The 20,225-nt window shown below is 36.9% G+C and overlaps 3 protein-coding genes across 5 annotated transcripts; 2 read left to right on the forward strand and 1 right to left on the reverse strand.

The window, feature by feature from the left end:
- Positions 2,581-6,415, forward strand: LOC18787598 (cucumisin). Its single transcript, XM_020557556.1, has 10 exons — positions 2,581-2,746; positions 3,194-3,294; positions 3,477-3,574; positions 3,674-3,917; positions 4,022-4,535; positions 4,624-4,727; positions 4,799-5,014; positions 5,119-5,230; positions 5,342-5,555; positions 5,671-6,415. The coding sequence occupies exons 1-10, from the start codon at positions 2,624-2,626 to the stop codon at positions 6,204-6,206; spliced, it is 2,262 nt and encodes a 753-aa protein (XP_020413145.1). The 5' UTR covers positions 2,581-2,623; the 3' UTR covers positions 6,207-6,415.
- On the forward strand, positions 12,604-14,118 carry LOC18787223. The gene is made up of 5 exons (XM_020558522.1): positions 12,604-13,056; positions 13,147-13,374; positions 13,481-13,556; positions 13,656-13,717; positions 13,856-14,118. Exons 1-4 carry the CDS (start codon positions 12,904-12,906, stop codon positions 13,670-13,672), a joined length of 474 nt encoding a protein of 157 aa, XP_020414111.1. The 5' UTR covers positions 12,604-12,903; the 3' UTR covers positions 13,673-13,717; positions 13,856-14,118.
- Positions 14,228-19,126, reverse strand: LOC18787407 (putative lipid-transfer protein DIR1). Of its 3 annotated transcripts, none has more exons than XM_020558525.1 (2): positions 18,706-19,126; positions 14,228-14,450 (listed from the first exon to the last, which is right to left on the reverse strand). In XM_020558525.1, exons 1-2 carry the CDS (start codon positions 19,052-19,054, stop codon positions 14,431-14,433), a joined length of 369 nt encoding a protein of 122 aa, XP_020414114.1. In that variant the 5' UTR covers positions 19,055-19,126; the 3' UTR covers positions 14,228-14,430. The 3 variants fall into 3 exon arrangements, with proteins under 3 accessions (XP_020414114.1, XP_020414112.1, XP_020414113.1); XM_020558523.1 differs by lacking the exon at positions 18,706-19,126 and adding an exon at positions 14,630-15,000; XM_020558524.1 differs by lacking the exon at positions 14,228-14,450 and adding an exon at positions 18,334-18,527 and having other exon boundaries at positions 18,706-19,121.

Genomic DNA, 20,225 nt, shown 5'->3' on the forward strand with positions numbered 1-20,225 from the left:
TTAAATGAAAACTGCAATGCAGTTTCCGAAAGTCCAATTTTGAGTTTCCTTGCTCTTGGGTAGTTCTACTCTTCTCATGCCCACCAATTCCTCATCTGGGTAGCCTCTACTCTTTGGATTTGTGAGGTTGAAGTCCAAGAAAATAGCAAAAATCCAATTGTAATTAAATGAAAACTGCAATGCAGTTTTGGTTTCCAAATCAAGAAAAATGCATAATAAACATTCATCGTCATCATTCACACGGATGTACTCCCAAACACCAGGCCTTGGGCGCACAGCAAGAGCCACCCATGGGGGTAGAACAATAACTTCCTACCTGACAAACAAAACAAAAAAAGTTAAAATCACAAAATTCCTCAATGAACCCAGAAATAATTATTATAATTAAAAGTTATCTGATAAGTTTATCTGGGTGTGTGTCAAAACTTCACCAAAAGCCCCATCCAAGATCCTCTGTCCGTTAGCTTCAGGATTGCTTCAAACTCAGCAACAAGCTCATGGGGCTGCATAAACCCTTTTCTCTTGTTTACAAACCTGCAATATCAACAACCCCTCACATTAGCAACTTAAATTTTCAGTGATCCAAGCAAACAAAAATGGTGTTTTTGCATGTTTAACATTTAACAAAAACCCTTTCGTGATCATAGATACAATGATGATCTGAGACGTCTTGTACCTTGAAAGCAGGGCAACAATCTCATTGCGGTGAGCAGAGAGAGTCACGTCCAACCTCTCGCGGAGGCTTTGGACACGGGTCAGGCACATTCCGCCATTGATAGCAGGTTGGAAAATCAATCAGAGAACCTTCAAAAACTGCAAGTACAAAGCAAGCTGTGAATATAACAAGTTATCCAAAAGCTTTGCAATAAAAAGAGATGGATAATCACCACCAAGTCAATAATTCCAACGTTAATAGGAAGACATTCATCGTCATTGCCATTGATGGCCTGAGAAGCCATCATTTGAGGTAGTCGCTGTCTGCGTCTGTCCAAGAGAGATAAAAAGAGAGGGTGAGATCTGATTTTGGAAGGCTTTTAAACAAAAAGAGTAAAATTGTATGTTAACTTTATAATTTAGACAGACCCAACAAATCTGGGCCTCCTCTTTGGCCAAATTCAAAACAAAATTTGATTCCTATGTATCAAAACCCAAAAAGAAATACTCTAGATATCAAATCCTCATTAGTAAAGATTTCTAATACCTAATTTTTCTATTAGAAGATGCCAGTTGAGAATCAAACTCCTTATATGAATAATTTTCATCTCCAAATACAGATTTATCCATGCTTTGAATTTCAGAGGAATCCAATTGTTATTCTTCATCTTTTGAAATATATGTTTCAACAACAATAGGAGTTTCAATAGACTCAATATCATTGTGAAAGTGCTTTTGCTTTTTGGTAGTGGTGTGGTTGAGCTGAGAAGCACTAGTGAGTCCATTATCATTGTGAACGGAGTCAACGGTAGGGAAACCCAAAATTATGATCTAGGGGTTACTTTAATTTTGAGGGATAAAGTAAGACTAAACCAAAATTTCAGGAGATACTACAATGAATAAACCTTAAATCAATCAATGCCCACCTAAGTCAAGCTGAGCTTTTCTTTTTTGAAAACTAAATTTTTAGCTACATGAAGGATGAATGTACTTTAACAAATAGTCAAATACCCCAAAAATTAACAGCCTCTAATATTTTTGAAGAAGTGCTTTTCAGACAGCCTCTAAAAGGTGTTATGGTCAAGGAAGATGAGGGTGTGAGTGCATGGAAGAACATGATCAAAAGCCTACTTAATTTAGAATGAAATAAATAACTACGGATTCAGATTTTTTACCATAAATTCTTAATATGTTTCTGATTTATTTGTCTTTTAATCTTAATCGTGTATCACAAATTCAAAACTGTGTGAACAAAAAAGAGTAGTGCATTTTTGGAAGAGCGTGAGATCAAATGTTAGATTTGAAATAAGACACGGCTAGGATCGAAGCAAACATGTGAAATGTTCTTGGAATATCTGTTCGGAGTTTGAAAAGGGTTTAGGTTAGTTTTGGAAAGCTTAAACCCATCAATTTCCGGATAAGTCAAAACTAGCTTCTTTCGGTCTCTAGTTTTTCTCTTTTGAAAACTCAATATTTTGAGCTGAATAGTCAAATATACCAAAACATGTTCTATTAGAAGTGCATGTTTTTTTGCTTTATATGCAATCAATCTTCAGTATTTGAGTAAAGTCAGGTGCTTCAAATATGGAATCCAACTTTAAAGAAGTGGTATAGTTAAGGTAAGGAAGATATGGTGTGAGTGCATATGGAAGACTTTGATCACAAAATTTTGGATTCGGATTCGGATCCTCTACCGGTTCTTAATGCGTGCTTGCCCCTTTGCTTGCCTTTTAATCTTAACTGTACATCACAAATTCAAAAGGTGTGTGAACAAAAGAGTAGTGCACTTTTGGATATGGGTGGGATCAAATGTACGAATTCATTAGATTTGTAATGAACGGCTAGGATCGAGGCAAACATGTGAAACGCATGGCTACTTCTTATTATAAATACATGATGTTCTTGGATGAGCTTGCCCCATCTTTTCCAAGTAGTACGTTTTCTAGGTATTGTAGTGAGACCCCCCATAATGGATTTAGTTCCACAGTGGCCAGAAGGGTTTTTCCATGTAGTGTGGTTTCTCCTTCTCAGCCTCACATGTACTCTTCTAGTGGATGTCACTCATTCTGCTGCTCATACGGATACCAGAAAGGCATGCAATTCTCCGCTATTTATATATATATATATATATATATGTACCATTTTAGTTTAAAACTGGCTTCTATATACTTATGGTCCGTTTGATAACCATTTCAATTTTAGTTTTTATTTTTTATTTTTTATTTTTTGTGCTAAAGTATAGAGGAAAACGAGGGAAAATGGAAGTGAGAATGAGAGTGGAGATGAAATTGAAAAGAGAGGATGGGAGGGAGGCAAAATAAAAGTGAAAACAAAAACTAAAAACTGAAATCTATTTCAAATTCTTTTCACTTTTGTTACTCCTCCCTCTCATCCTCTCTCTCAATCTCATCCTCACTCCCATTCTCACTCTCATTTTTCTTTATACTCTAGCACAAAAAATGAAAAATAAAAACTTAAAACTAAAAACTAAAATTGAACTGGTCTTTAATAACGTTAATTATGATTATATTAATCGCAGGTTTATATTGTGTACATGGGGGACAAGCCAAAGCTCGACATTCCCACCACTACCACATTGCCTCTTCATGTAGATATGCTTCAAAACGTAGTTGGCAGCAGGTTAATTATCACATATACATATAAGTTTACTGCCTTTTTTTGTTAGGATTAACGAGTTTTCTAGATGAGTAATTGGTGACAATTATATAACTAATTAACATTACAAGGATATGATTTGCAATTTAGTAAACTATAGCTAACAGAGGAAGAAGATCTCCTAACTTGAGTTAGTTTATGTTCAGCAATATTGAACAAGAACCTCTCCTACTGCACAGCTACAAGAGAAGCTTCAATGGCTTTGCTGCAAAGCTAACAGAGGAAGAAGCTCAGAAAATGGCTGGTTGTGGACCTAGCTTTCTTTCCAATTTGCATAAAAAGTACTGATCATTATAAGTTTATATCTTACTGGAAGCTTGTGTGTGTGTGTGTGTGTGTATAGGAATGGCTGGTGTGGTGTCTGTTTTCCCTAGTGGGAAGCAGAAGCTCCACACAACAAGGTCATGGAACTTCATCGGGTTTCATGAAAACGTGAAGAGAAGCACTGTTGAAAGCGATATCATCGTTGGGGTGATCGACTCTGGAGTTTGGCCGGAATCTGCCAGCTTCAGTGATGCCGGGTTCGGTCCACCACCCAAAAAATGGAAAGGCACATGCCAAGGCTCATCCAATTTTACTTGCAACAAGTAAGGCTAATATACTAGACCTGTCATGTTGCTAGATAATAAATGTAAAAATTATCCGTTTTATGTGATAATTGATTGACGTATTGTTGCTATGGTTGAAACAGTAAAATCATTGGAGCACGGTATTACCGCAATAATGAACCCTTCGTCAAAGATGACATCAAGTCTCCGCGAGACTCGGGTGGCCATGGAACTCACACTGCATCAACGGCTGCAGGAAACTTAGTTAGCAAAGCAAGCCTATTTGGTTTGGGATCGGGGACAGCAAGAGGAGGGGTCCCATCAGCACGTATTGCGGTGTACAAAGTATGTTGGCCGAGTGATTGTGATGACGTAGATATTCTAGCGGCATTTGATGATGCGATCGCGGATGGTGTCGACATACTATCTGTCTCCCTCGGACCCGCATCGCCGGAAGATTATTTCAGGACACCAATTACCATTGGAGCCTTTCACGCTTTAAGAAAAGGAATTCTGACTTCCACTGCTGCTGGGAACGACGGTCCAGGCCCCAAGACCATCTCAAACTTTGCGCCATGGTTTCTTTCTGTGGCTGCAACCACCATAGATCGGGAGTTTGTTACCAAGGTCCAATTGGGCAACCAAAAAATCTATGAGGTACAATTAATAGAACCTATAGCTAAATAACCTGCCCTCACTTAAGCAATTGAATTAATATATTAATTTGCTTCATTGGCGTATATAGGGAATTGTAACAAACACATTTGACCTCAAGGGCAAGTTCTATCCTCTAATATATGCTGGAGACGCACCCAATAGGACAGCAGGCTACGACGAGTCTACATCTAAGTAAATACAATTGTAATATTTATGGGATATAGTTTCAGTCTGATAATAATATGTATGATGGTACCGTACAGGACATGCGAACCAGGCACGTTAGACCACAATTTGGTGAAGGGCAAGATTGTTCTTTGCGATGGGACGACTGGCTATGGGGCCTATTTTGCAGGTGCAGTTGGAGTTATTTTGCAAAGCCGACCTGTTGCAGATGTGCTTGACCCTCTTCCCATGCCTGCCTCTTGCCTTGGTTTGGATAGTGGTAACAGCATTTACTATTACATTACCTCAACAAGGTACACACAAATATTATTTGTAACTTTTAAGCTAAACCAGATCAGAATGATGCTAATTAGCTAATTTATATATGATTTTGAATATTGTAATGATTAATTTGTAGGAACCCAACTGCAACAATTTTTAAAAGTACTGAGGATATTGACACACTGTCCCCATATGTGCCATCCTTCTCATCAAGGGGTCCTAATCCAGTCACTCCCAACATTCTCAAGGTAATTACTTGGAACTTGATGAACACTCAAGACTCTTTATTTTATATATAATTAGCTAGCTAGGCTGCAGCACTTCATCTCTCCTTAATTTTTCTCCTTATTATGTTGCAGCCAGATATAGCTGCTCCGGGAGCTTCTATTTTGGCAGCATTTCCTCCAATTGCCCCCGTTTCGTTTGTTCAAGGAGATGACAGAGTAGCATCATACAATTTCGTCTCAGGGACATCAATGGCTTGCCCACATGCCACTGGGGTAGCTGCATACGTCAAATCATTTCACCCCAATTGGTCTCCTGCTGCTATCCAATCCGCTATTATCACCACCGGTAGGGCTGTGTATAAACGTGATAAGTTATTATGAAAGAACAATTATTTTAATTACTTACAATTTTAGTATGGCCTAACCATGTATATCTTGGATTATTTGTAACGATTTTGCAGCTAAACCCCTGAGTCCCGATCTTAACCCTGAAGCCGAATTTGCATATGGAGCTGGCCAAATTGACCCTGTTAGGGCTCCATATCCTGGTTTGGTATATGATGCTACGGAGCTGGACTACATAGAATTTTTGTGTGGACAAGGCTATAGTACCAAATTATTGCAATCTATTACAGGGCACAAGAGTAGCTGCTCATCAAAAACTAATTATGGAGCACTCAGTGATAATTTGAATTATCCTTCTTTTGCACTTTCCTCCTCTAATCCAAACTCCATCAGTGGGGTTTTCAATAGGACAGCCACAAATGTTGGATCACCAAGGTCCACATATAAAGCTAAAGTGATAGTTGCAACAAAGGGACTCGAAATCAAAGTTAATCCAAGCATTCTATCGTTCTCATCTCTCGGGCAGAAGCTATCCTTTCAGGTCACAGTAAAAGGGTCAATTCATCACAAATCCAGTGTCTCTGCTTCTCTGGTGTGGGATGATGGTACTTTCCAAGTCAGGAGCCCCATTGTTGTCTATGCTATATATTAAGTAGTGCATTGGATCATGTAATCCTGTATTGATGTAAGAATAAGAAAAAGCAAATTGCACTACTGAGGATCAAATGCCACATCTCAAATTGCACTATCGACTATGAGTGATGAGACTTTACTATGATGCAGAAACTTGAAATGTATCTTTTATTTTATTGTGTACTTGTTTGGAGTGATCCCATGCAAATCCCACCCTCGTTGTTCTTCTTTTTGTTTTTTTTGGACATTTCCTATTGAGATAGGTGATAACATATTAAACACACACATACTACACGGATGCTAGAACTCGAATCCAAGACCTTTTCTAAGAAGGAACATTTGCTCCAAACCACTACACTAGTAGGTCATTTGTTGTTGTTGTTTATGCTTAAATAATCCATTTCAAAATTGAGATACTGAATAATAAATGAGCTAGTTCATTAGTTTTTTTATATTTTAAAAAAAAAGAATAATCTAATTCAAAATTGAGATTCAAGATGGAAAAGTAAACGAGTGTCGTTCTCCCCCAACGGAAGAAGCTCAAAAGATGGTTGGTGAGGATGGTGTTGTGTCTGTTAAGCAGCTCCACACAAGAAGGTCATGGGACTTCATTGGGGTTGTATGAAAAATGATTCAAACAAATTTTTTTTGGGGAGATTCACTATTATATTCAATATTGGGGCCCAAATTAAAAAAATACCCTACATAAAATGGATTTTAGAAACACACTCACAGTCCATTTACAACATAACAAAGAGACTTCAAACTTCATATAAATTACAAAACTGTCATCAATTTCTTAAAACAAGCCCCACCCCAAAATCTCATTCAAAAAACCCTCACTAAGGCATCAAAGTAATTTATTAATCAAAATTAAATTCAATAGGGTCAGTTGTCATTTTTTATTTTTTTTAGAGTTTGTTTATAGAAATTAAATATTATAGGGTTTATCTATATCACTAGTGCTGAGAATGGGTAATATTTCTTCTTCTTTTTTTCAGCTAAACCCATGAGTGCCAATCTTAATTATGATGCCGAATTTGCATACAAAGCTGGCCAGATAAACCCTATCAGGGCTCCATATCCTGGTTTGGTATATGATGCCGCGGCCCGCGGAAACAGATTACATCAAATTTTTGGGTCACCAACATCGACATATGAAGTCAAAAGCAATTGAAATCAAAGTTAATCCAAGCGTTCTTTCTTTCACATCTCTTGGGCAGAAGCTATCTTTTTCAGTCAGTAAATGGGTCAATTGAGAAATCCAAACGTTCAAGCGTTCTTTCGTTCACATCTCTATGGCGTCTGCAAAAGTGCTTTTGCTTTGTTAGTGAAAGTTGAGCTGGGATGCTCTAGTGAGTCCATTATCATTATGGGGGACCAAGTCATTATCGATATGGTCGGTTTAACTTATAATTGTAACCAAACACAACCAGGATCATCTTTCTTGAGAAAAAGAAAAAACCATGATCACCCTAGTTGAAATGAAATGGAAATGGAGATCTCATCATTATGACGCAAACAAATTGACGTAACCATGGAAGAACAATATGTGATTCACGAGGTTGGAGATTAAACAATGAACGACAAGTAAATTTAATGTGGCTTTAATTTCTTTTTCGAAGATCAGCTTATTAATCTCTTACACGTGTTGATTCCTTACCTTACCTCTCTATCCCCTTAAGCTATAGGGGTTGATAAAAATACGTCAGCTAGATATAAGCGTTATACTTAAGGAAGAAATGGTTTGAGTGCGTGGAAGACTATGATCACAAAATTTCGGATTCGGATCCTCTGCAGGTTCTAATGTGCTTGTCATTTACTTGACTTTTAATCTTAATCATACATCACAAATTCAAAAAGTGTGTGTGAACAAAAGAGTAGTGCATTTTAGATATGCGTGGGATCAAATGTGAATCATTAGATTTGTAATACACGTATGACTAGGATTAAAGCAAACATGTGAAACGCATGGCTAAATCTTAGTATAAATACATGATGTTCTTGGATGAGATTGCCCATCTTTTCCAAGCATGTTTTTAGGTTTTGTAGTGACTCTGACCCCCATAATGGCTTTAGTTCCATGGTCGTTTCTCCTTCTCAGCGTGGCAACAGTATTTACCATTAAATCAGCTCAACAAGGTTTTTTTTTTTTTTTTTTTTAAATAGTTCCAACTTCTAAGCTACAACAGAGAATTAGCTAACCTAATTTACGATTATAGCTAATTGATAAACCCTGTCCCCATATGACATCATTCTCATCAAGGTAATAACTGTTGGAGTTTGAAAGCAAAATGGTGTGGTGTGGGTTCTTGTCCTACATTGCGAAACCTCAAGTTTTCAAACAAAGCACTTTCTTGGTTTGTTAAGTGTGGTGGACTTTGGAGAGATGTGCTTGTTGGGCTAGGCTGTAAGGTTTGGCATTGGATTTTGCATGAATAATAATTATTATTATTAATCAATTGGCCTTGGGGAAATTTACTCTAGACACCCAATAACATAAGCTACGAATTGATTTTTCCTAAAGAACAACTTGATGAACATTCTCAAGTCTTTTATATAATTAGCTAGGCCGCAGTACTTCATCTCTGAATTTATTTATTTTTTTCCTGTTATGTTGCGGCCGGATATAGCTGCTCCGGGAGCTTCTAGTCTAGCAGCATGGCCTCCAAAAATGTCCCTATTTCGGATATTGAAGATCTAGATGACAGCATAGTACCATCACCATACAAGGGGAAGGAGACTACTTTTTACAAATCTCAGTTTGACACATACAAAAATAATTCATTAAAAACACAAAAAGAAAAATCTCTATATATGACGCTACATAATGTGACTACGTAAATCTTTTGTGTGCACAAGGCTATGGTACCAAATTATTGCAAATTATTATCAGGGACAAGAGTGGCTGCTCATCAAAAAATAATTATGGAACACTCGGTGATTAATTAACAAAACCATAGTCTCTGCTTCTCTGGTGTGGGATGATGGTACTTTCCAAGTGAGGAGCCCCATTGTTGTATATCTTGAAATTTAAAAGGTGCGTGACCATGTAATCATGTATTGATGTATCAATAAGAAACGGCAAGTTGCTGAAATTTTTGCCGAGGATTAAAATGCCAGATTATTAAAATTTATTATATTTGTACATCATGAGTGATGAGGCTTTACTGTGATGCGAAAACTTGAAATGTATCCCTTATTAGGGATTATTTTATGGTACTCTATGTAATCCAAGTCTGTCCTTTGCTTTCCATTCTTGGAGTGGGAAAGGGAATTTTGCCCCCAATTGATAGGTGTATATGTATAGACAATAAATTGAAAGCTACGTAGGTAGCATTCCCATATCAAATCACATCCCTCCTTGTTCATACTTTAATTAAGAACGAAAAGAGACCAACCAGAAAACTTTTAATGGGTACTTGCCATGTGACACGAAGTGGTCTGTCCAAATTTTTCTCATGAACCAATAGATTATTAAGAGCATTTCCACACATTTGTTATTGGAAAAGATAAGAAGAGGCAATAGTTGTTACTATTTACATTAATAGTGTCTGCCCTAGCAATTTTTTAATTGATTTTCCACCCATTGCCTTTGTATAGAGTTTTGATGTGGGAAGTGAAGAATATGGCTAGATATTTTTTTATATTTTTTTAATTCTGAAATTTTTGGCATTTTTATCCCTGTCTTTTTTTTTATTTTTTTTTTATTTAAATTGGCTGCTAACGTCACAATGACGTCAACATTAAGTCATCTTGCCCAGGCTAATGGAGCCAGCGCTTGCCCTGGCAAGCCTTGATTGCTGAAAACGAGATTGGGGCCTAGGGGGCCTCTTGCTTGGACTAGCCCCTCCCACTAAAAATGTTCTAATGTGGCAAGAATGAGAATTAAACCTAAGACGATGTTTGGCCCCTCTCTTTTGAGTGACCCCCTCCTCTTCACAATAGAATGATTGATTTATGGCTAATTTTCAGTCGTTGTCGTCATTACAAGGAGAAAGACTTATATGTCAACGGGATAGCATTGTTTTACTATCCTCATCTAATTATGCTATGTCATGTAGAATCCTTACCGCACATGATAAAATTTAAGATAACAAAACAATGTTATCCCCGTAATATATAATATTTCTCCATTACAAGAGAGGAACATTTGGAAATGTACACATACACATGATGTTGGCACATCAATTACGTACAATGCACGACCTGCCATGCAAGTTGTGCCAAGGACAATAATCCACCCACATAACATAGCCATCGAGGGGTGAGTGGTGCGAAATTGGAATGTGGAATATTCGTAGCCTTTTTCTCACTTCTCACTTGTTTGAGCATATAAGGACTACTTTTAATCTTCATCATCCATATCACATGCACGCTTGTCATAATTGACCTATGGCTTTTCTTTTTCTCTTTTGTTACATTTTGTATAGGACCATACAATTGTGAAAAGGAAGCGACCGACACCAATAATAACCCAAAAACATATTATTTGTCTCAGGCCCCCCTGAACCTTTGAGGCTTTGACCTTTCGATGTGGACGGCATTTGGATGAGGTAATGATATAATTAAGATGAACAATGTTATATTTACAGGTCTTGTCTTAAAGCTTTTTCCTTCTTCTAAAGCAAGCAACCCCCCCATGGAAAGTTGGGCTTGAAAATGACACGGCAAATTGATATGCTTTTATTTACAACATTCATTCCTCCATGGCTACAAACCAGAAAGAATGAACAAAAATGACTCGTACATACAACTTTTTCCAAATTGGCTACGGGAATCTCAACTTGTTCCACATGCATGGTCAAGTAGCAAGTTTAGGTTGGTCGAACCACTTTTTTATTTTCTCTTTTTTATCTGAATTGGGCCCAAGCCTCACCTTTCTAATGAAAAAAGAATTGGGTTGAGTTGGGTTGCAACAATCTGAGATCCAAGCTGGGTCAAAACCCACCAGACCAAACTAAGATCGATCCAAGGAGTGGGAAAAAGAACCTAGAAAATGAAGGAAAAAAGATGTGGTTCATAGATACGTTGAAGAATAAAGTCCCACATCGGAAATTTGATATGGAGTTATCCAATTTCATCTACATGCAGAAATGGAAAAGTTTTGCTCTGCCTATGGATGTGGTTCCGGGAAAGTGGCGGTGATATGGATGTAATGGGAAGATGCAGTGCTTATCCTTTTATTTGGTCGAAATGCAGTGCTTATCCTAAGCTATCCAAAAGGAACATAAAGCTATGATGAGAAATGAAAGAATGAAAATCCTTTAACTAGCGTATCTTCAAGATAATGTGATTTAAATATAGTATCTAAACACTACTTATAAGCCGCCTAAACATTGCTTGTAAGCCCTGCATTGGTTATCAACTAATCATCTGATTGAAGTTCTTTTTGACGGAGCTGATACGGATTTACTTTAATTAAATTGAATTAGAATATGTTCTCAAAGGCACGCGGATGAGAACCTTGAAGTATCATTTCATTGGGTTGAATTTTCATAATAACACTAAACCATTTCACCATGTGGCATCTTTGCTAGTAGCCATGTTGATCACGACGTACTCTTTTGATCATATAAGTATATTTTTTTAAATGAAATTTGATATCATTCTTGGCTATACACACAAAAAAACATTATCTTTTCATTCCATAACTTCAAATAATAAGATATTTCTTGATTTAAAATATATATATACACAGGCTACAGCTAAACGTATGAGACTGTGCGGAAGGATGCTTACAAGTTAACATAATTTGAAATGATCATAAATATCCATTTTTTATATCGCTTATTGACTAAATCCTTCTTATAAGTTACTAGAGGTCAAATTGTGCTCGATTAAAAAAAAATCATTCAAAAATTACATTCGAAGATAGTAATATTTGATGGCATATATTGGTACCGATTCTTGAAATATTGCAAGGAAGACATGCACACATGCAATATGTTTTATATGAATTGCATGGCATCTAGTGTGGCTTGAGTCAACTATTTGATGCAAACGGGCATATCCGCATCAATTTGAGACATCATCACCTTATCCGTTTTAAGACATTAACTGCTCTCTCTCTCTCTCTCCTCATCTCCTCATCTCCTCATCTCCTCACCTCTCATCTCTCTCACAGAAAAAAAATCTGAATGTCGACCAAATCAAGCAAAAGCATATAATAGAACATGTATGTATTGGTCAAAGATTGATTTATATAGGGTCCCACTGAGACACATGGCAGTAGGGGCTTAGAGTTGGCAAGATGTCCACTTGGATCAAACTGAGGCAACCCATGTGTCAAAAAACAGGGGAGAGTTGAAGGGCACATGGGGACCAGAGACAGGGGATGAGGTTAGCATCCATGTATCCCAACCAGCAGCTAACTCCATCTCCATATATTTTTGGGCTTATAAATACCTCTGTCACGCCTTCACTACCACATCTGCAAATCTTCACGTGTTCTCTCTGGCCCCCCTTACCTTCTCCAGTTTTATCTCTTAACTTGTTTGTTTCTGTATTTCTTCTCATCAATATTCTGCAAATTTTATCCAATTTTCTGCTTCTAGGTCTTTGACCGTTAAGAGATAAACTATCAGCTATCAGAAGCAGCAGCAGTAGTTAATTTTGTTCGTTTTGGCTGACAAAGAAAGCAGCTTTTGTGAAAACACTATAACTACTTAGCTAGTATATACAAGAGTTCTATATACATAACTAATTATATTACTATGGAGAACAAGAACCAAGTGGGTGGTGGTGGTTCAAGCCATGCCTCTTCTTCTTCTTCCAGGACTCTGGATCATCTCTTTGGCCCTAAGGACTCTTCTTCATCTTCTTCATCCTCCTTGTTTGGCTCTATTTTCCCACCACCACCATCAGCGGTAAGTGAGTTTATTGCCCTGATTTATTTATTTTTATTTTTTTTGGGGGGGTACAAGTCTAAATTATCTGAGGGTTTAAATTTTGATTAGGGACTTGGGAGCAGTGGCAAGTACGGAAATCCAAGCGCTTTGGATAATAAGAGCCAAGGGTTTTACACCAGCAAAGGTGAAAGCACGAAAGGCGCAAGCAAAGATTCCATGATATATCAAAATGAAGCTGTGGAGCCATGCAACTTCAGCTCCTCAATCTACTATGGTGGCCAAGAAAATTATAGTCCAAGAACTGGGACGACCACTGAATCCCACCAGCACCACCTTGTAAGTGCAAACTAAGTTGGTTTCTTTTTCTTTTTTTTTGGGGTTTTTATTATTTGATTTTTATGAAGTAAACTCTACTGATATTAATTGTTGTGTAATTCTTCAGTCTAAGAAAGATGGGGGTGATGATGATGCAAATGGGAATAATTCAAACGGTGCTTCAAGGGGAAACTGGTGGAAGGGTATGTTTTTTCATGGAATTATGTTTACTAATCAAGATTATTAATTATACTAATCTAGTCTACAATATTAATTCATATCTATACTTCTCATCTGTCCAGGTTCACTTTATTACTAACTCTTTCCTGTGCGTTTTATGTGAACTCACCACCTTTTAGCAGAGGTAATTAACACAAGTTCATCCCCCTTAATTAATGGTGATTAATTAAATCCTATGTTTTGCTTCTGCTTGGCATGCAATGCAGTTTAGCTGTTACTTTTTCATCTGACTCTGAAAAATTTAATGTCTGTTATGTTGCAGGGTGAGATCCCAGTATGAACATCTACCTTAAAGACTATGTATGGAAAATAAGATGGTGTGTGTTATATAGAGTACATATATAGCATGGTAGATATAGTGCAGAAGAGCCAGGACTGATCCAGAAACTTAGCTTGTTGGGTCTTTTTATCCCAGTTGGGCAAGTTATGTAATATATACCAGCTAATTAATGTTTCATGTACTTTGTTTTGTTTTGTTAGAGAGAACTTTCATCTACTTAATTTAGACACTCTGTTTTTAACATTTCAATCCAAATTCTGGCAATCGATCTATGATATGAATCCATAACAAGAAACGTTTTGCCACTTTGATAGTGTGTGTGAGACAACCCCCTTCCTCAATATCGCTTATATCAACAAAACAAAACATAAAAACATATATAGATGGGCGTTTCATGGACCAACACTTTATTAACCAATAGTAAGTTTCTTCAAGGTCTATACTAATTAAACATTGTAAGCTAGATTGGCACATCATCAAGAGTGTTATCTATAAAGTTACTTGGGAACCATAGCTGCCGCGGGCCATGGCCAAATGGTCTTCTTCTCTACGCCTCATCAGGCTTGCACCACATAAGCTGCAAATCACCAAAGATGAAAAGTTTTTAACAGCAGCAAAATCAAGAATTACGCAAGCTTAAGCAGTCGAGACTGAATTTTAAAGTCAGACTAAATTCGCTGTCGTAAATTGTCAAACTATGAATCTGAACCTTTAATTAAGTGAATACGCATACTAAGATGCAGATGACATACATACCTCCGCACTTGTAACCCCTAGGACGTCCAGCAATTTTGCAGCGTTTAGGAATGGTGACGGCAACTACAGGGGTGATCCCAAGGCTCTTAGCTTCTTTAGAAAGGATGATGGCACAAAGGCAGCTTGTGCGGACCTTCTGCATCAGGGCGCAGCAATTGGGAGGAACCTCCACATTCTTATCCTGTGCGGCGGCTGCACAGGGTGCTAGCTTGTATGCCAGCACCTCCGGGTCCAGCTGCCCACACTCCCCAGCCCCATCAACCCCTTCAATTTCGAACCCCCAATTATTGCCTACAATTGCAAACAAACCCACGATGCAAATGTACCTCAATATTACACCTCCTTCCATTTTTTCTTTTTACAGTTCTTCTACAAATGAATGCTCTGTGCATATTATATATAGAAAATTTAGTTGACTGGAAATGGCGACCACTAAGTCGTCCTACACACCACAACAATAAATTATATCTTTAGATTAATTTTTTCAAACATGTCCATTAAAATAAAGCTTTAATATATTCGATATAAGCACTCTAAGGCTGACTCTGAGTCCTCCGAAGGGTAGGTATTATCACACTTGAATGTTTCAGAAGCCACCGGTTGTGCTGATCTCGATTATTTCGAACAAGTATATCCTCAATCTTGAAGCCTTGAAGAGAATTGTGCAATTAGTTTCAATATTGTTCAGCGCTGGCCTAATATAGGCCCTATAACTTCTATTTCCTATACATAAACCCATCAATTTTTAATTTTATATATAAAACTCAAATTCAAGTTTTCAAGCATGCTATTAACTCCCTCATTTCTAATTAATACTTCTTGATTTATAGCATATCAATGGCTCCATTTTTTAATGGGCATGGGCTGATTTTCGGATGGATCGGATCAGAATCAGGGAATTCCAATTTTGATCCCAAAAAATTCAAAATGAAATTCTATTCCAATTTCGTTCCAAAAAATTTTAGAATTTCTATTTCTATTCCAATTCAAAAAACTCGGAATATTGGAAAATTTTGGAACTTACATATTTTGGAATTTTTTTGGAATATTTTGGAAACTAGTTCGACATTGTAAACATGCCCAACCCTTTTTTTTTGTCGAAGTTTCAATTCATCGCAATCCCTCAAAACGGCATAGAATAGTACAAACAAAATCAGGCAAAAACACCGATCAGAAAACCAACTAGAAACAAACATGAACAAATCTAGCTAAAACCATCACAGTATAGCATGAAGATTATGTTCCCGAGCAAAAAAACTAAAACGACAAAAGCCAACATAAAGGCATTTAGCCCACATAAAGGCATATAGCCCACAAAGAGGTATTACACCCACATTAGGCACAAAGCCCACATTAAACATAAAATACATCAAATAAAACACATGAAACCTAGCCGCCACAACCAAAGAGAAACTCCAAGCCGCCACCAGCAAAAAGAAACTACACGACTATAGATGGACATCCACCAATCACCACCATGAAGAACCAAACATTCGTAGGTCAGCAAACCAAGCCCTCAAAACAAGCCCATCCGAGATTCACCAACAGAATCATAATTAACCCAACCAATACATCCAGAAGACAGCAGCCAGCAAAAAAAAGAATGAGAAAACCCATTTCATAGCCAAGAGAAAAAAAAAAAAAAAACCAAGAACCTGGAAGGAGGTGGTGCAAGCACCCGAGCATGAGCTCTACACACCTTCCAATAAATTCGCGCCAAAACGCGTTTGAAATTTGCAGCTACAGACCAAGGATGAGGCCAAATCAAAGGGGAGGTGATGGAATCCAGATGAGCCATGGATTTTGGGTCGGTATGGAGCAGGACCCGTGGATAAAGATGGCGGTGATAAGGGAAATCATGCCCATGACATCCCACTAGATTGGAAAATAGGGGGAGAAGGAGAAAAGTGTGATTCAAGGAGGAAGAGGAGGGGAGGGGAGGGGAGGAGAGGCATACCACCTCCCCCCCAAGATGCGGCGCTGAAGGGGTGGGGGAGTGTTTTTTTTCCTCTACTAAGGTCAAAGAGAGAGATGCCCAACCATTTGAAGGATTAAATTTGACTCAAAATTGAAACTCATGCCATAAACTTGGAAAACTGTTATACGCTAGTACTTAGATGTTGTTATCCTTTATGAAATAACTTGTCTACGCCTATTTGGTCATCAACTTATATTTAATTCAACATAAAATTAGTAATTGTGTGTATTTTAAGCTTAAAACCCCAATATATTTCGAAATTCGGAATTTTTTAGAATCTTTAGATACATTCCAATTCCAATCCAATTTTTATCAGAATTTTTGAATTTCGAAACTTTTGGATGTCAAAATTGATTTGAACTTACTAAAATCGGAATTTTTTAGAACGGAATTGGTCGAAATCGGATGTTCCAATCCAACTTGCACCCCTAATCATTCCCTTTAATCCCTAAAATCTCGATCAATAAAAAATCCTTAAAATTTTGACAAAAAATTATATTATCAATAAAAGATAATAACCATATTATCAATATCAGACAATAGGTAAATTATTATCCGTTATAAATATACAGTCTCGATCTCTTGGACCACAGGAGTCCAAGAGATTGTGGTCACCCACCGTTGTATATTAATCCAATGGTTCAAAAAAGTTTTCTAAAAGGAGTGCAAGAGTGAGTGAACAGTTGAATTTACATCCAACGTGAGTGACCACAAATCTCTTGGACCCCTGTAGTCCAAGCGATCAGGACTGTATAAATATATATATATATATATATATATTCAGTTCCCTTCTATTGAGGGATCCCTCAAATAATTTTATTTGATGGACGCCCTTTAGGGTACCCTATAATTTTTTTCCCAATGATCCAAACCATCTATTTTTTAAGTCTTCATTCATAGATCATCCTTACAAAAAATTAGACAAATCGGAAACCATTTCGACATCCAATTATGTCTTACAAAATCAATGAACACGGTACTTCAAGAAAGTACTAAAATTTCAATAACTTAATTGAGTGGTCAAATGATATCGAATTCAAGTGATTTTTTGTAGAGATGATCTTTAAATGAGTATCTACAAAATAGACAATTTGAATTAGTGAAATACAATCCAGAGTGGGGCCTAGAAGAGGTGTCCCTTACATAAGCTTATTTGAAGAATCCCTCAATAGAAGCTATATATATATAAATTATGAATGAGTTTGATTGCTTTTATCACTACTATGCGAAAGGTGACTCATGGCTCTTCCAAGGGAGGTTATGAAACAATGGGGTAAAACAGTGTGGCTGAGGGCTTCTCTCTCCTCTTTTTCCCTTTCTTTTTCTTTTTTATTTTTTTCTTTCTTTTTTGTTTTTCCGGTTTTTGTTTTTGGACCAAAGTGCCCCTCAACAAAGTAACAACAGTTACTTTAAATTGAAAATAATAAAAGTAAAAATGATCAAATTGAAATCTGTTGGCGAGTCCTTACTTAGTTAGGATTTTGGTTCTTTACTTTATTAGAATTTTGGTTACTTACCAATTATTATTTAGTCCTATTGTAATAGAGATTTACTTCCTATTGTAATTTAGATATATTTCCTATTTTATTTAGGGTTAACACATTTTTGTACTTGTATAAATACCTCCATATTGGAGAAAATAATAATTGAACGTATCTTAGCATAACTGAATATTTACCCTACTTTGTTTGACAAAATCACGGGAACTTTAATGATAAAAGTGATAAATCACATGAATCAAAAGTGGCTTTTTGCCTTTTATTTATCAATAGTAAGTTTCTTCAAGGTTAATTATACTAATTAAACATTGTAAGCTAGATTAGCATATCATTAAGAGTGTTGTCTATAAGTTACTTGAGAACCATAGCTGCCGCGCGCCATGACCCAATGGTCTTCTTAGTCATGCTTGCACCACATAAGCTGCAAATCACCAAAAATGAAAAAAATTTAACAGCAGCAAAATCAAGAATTACACAAGCTAAGCAGCCGGGACTGAATTTTAAAGTCAGATTAAATTGGCCATCGTAAATTGTTAAACTACGAATCTGAACCGTTAATTAAGTTAGTAGGCATAATAAAATGCAGATGACATACATACCTCCGCACTTGTAACCCTTAGGACGTCCAGCAATTTTGCAGCGTTTAGGAATGGTGGCGGCAACTACGGGGTTGATCCCAAGGCTCTTGGCTTCTTTAGAAAGGATGATGGCACAAAGGCAGCTTGTGCGGACCTTCTGTATCAGACCACAGCACTTGGGAGGAACCTCCACGTTCTCATCCTGTCCGGAGGGTGCACAAGATGCTAGCTTGTAGATAAGCACCTCCGGGTCCAGCTGCCCGCACTCCCCATCCCCCTCCACCCCCTCAATTTCGAACCCCCAATTATTGCCTACAATTGCAAACAAACCCACCATCCACATGTACCTCAATATTAAGCCTCCTCCCATTTTTTTTCTTTCTACAATTCTTCTGCTAATGCATGAGTTGAATAATATGTATGCACAACTTCTTTCTTCTCCATTTTGAGCTTATCTATATATAGCAAATTATTCAATGAAAGTTCAGTTGACTGAAATGGAGACCATTAAGTCGTCCACTACACACCACAACAATAAATTATATCCTAGATCAATTTTTTCAAACATGTCCACTAGAATACAAGTTTAAGCACTTTAAGGCTAGGTAGTAGGTATATACTATTATCTCCACTTGAACGTTGGATTTTGATGACCGAAAATTTGCAAGTCAAGATCTTTTTTCACCCGTTCAGTACACGGTTTTCTTACTTACGTAGTATTAACTCATGTTTTAAGTAAATTAAACAGCCAATAATCATAGGCACCCTTTGATACGTATAGGTTTACTAGTTAGCTACGTCTATTGTAAGCATGACTAAGAAATTGCCTTTCTCTTGAATATCATGTGTCTTTCTATATATTTATTTTGCTGGAAGTTAAGATATAGTTTAAATTAAAATGCGACGGGTTACAGAAATTGCCTTTGAATTCAAAGTCTTCCGACAATCTCCTATACACGATCAATTTCCTTTGAATTTTGATAGACAAATTGCCAGGCAATGTCCTATATATCAGTACTATTGTTGGAGTTGCTTGATTGATTGGAATTGAAAGTGACTATTGTGCTTAGTAGTTGACTGCAATGGAATTATTCAGTTGACCCAGTATTGGAATACTGCTGTTATTGGAATTATGGTTATGTTTATATATACGTGTCAAGTGTTAAAGAAAGATGATGAGAGTACACATTGAATTAAAATAATGAACAAAAATCTACTATGTTAAATATAATAGATGGGCCATCTATATATAGTATATTCATAAAATATTACCTAGAACATAAGTATTAAAACGACAACACTTTTATTTAATAGTGTTATTATATGGAACTTCTATTTTATTAAGTTTCCGATGTGAAACTCGTGTATTCTTCATTAATGAATGAGATATGAACTTGGATATTAATTGATTGCCTTCCAATCAGCTGACGGACAGTATACTTAAAGAAGTTTCGCAGTGCTTTTGGAGTACTCTGTTTTGGAGCCATATCAATACGACTTTGGCCTTACAGAATGCAAATAATCAATTAAACACCAACAAA

This window comes from Prunus persica, chromosome G2, assembly GCF_000346465.2.
Source record: "Prunus persica cultivar Lovell chromosome G2, Prunus_persica_NCBIv2, whole genome shotgun sequence".
NCBI classification, from domain to species: Eukaryota; Viridiplantae; Streptophyta; class Magnoliopsida; order Rosales; family Rosaceae; genus Prunus; species Prunus persica.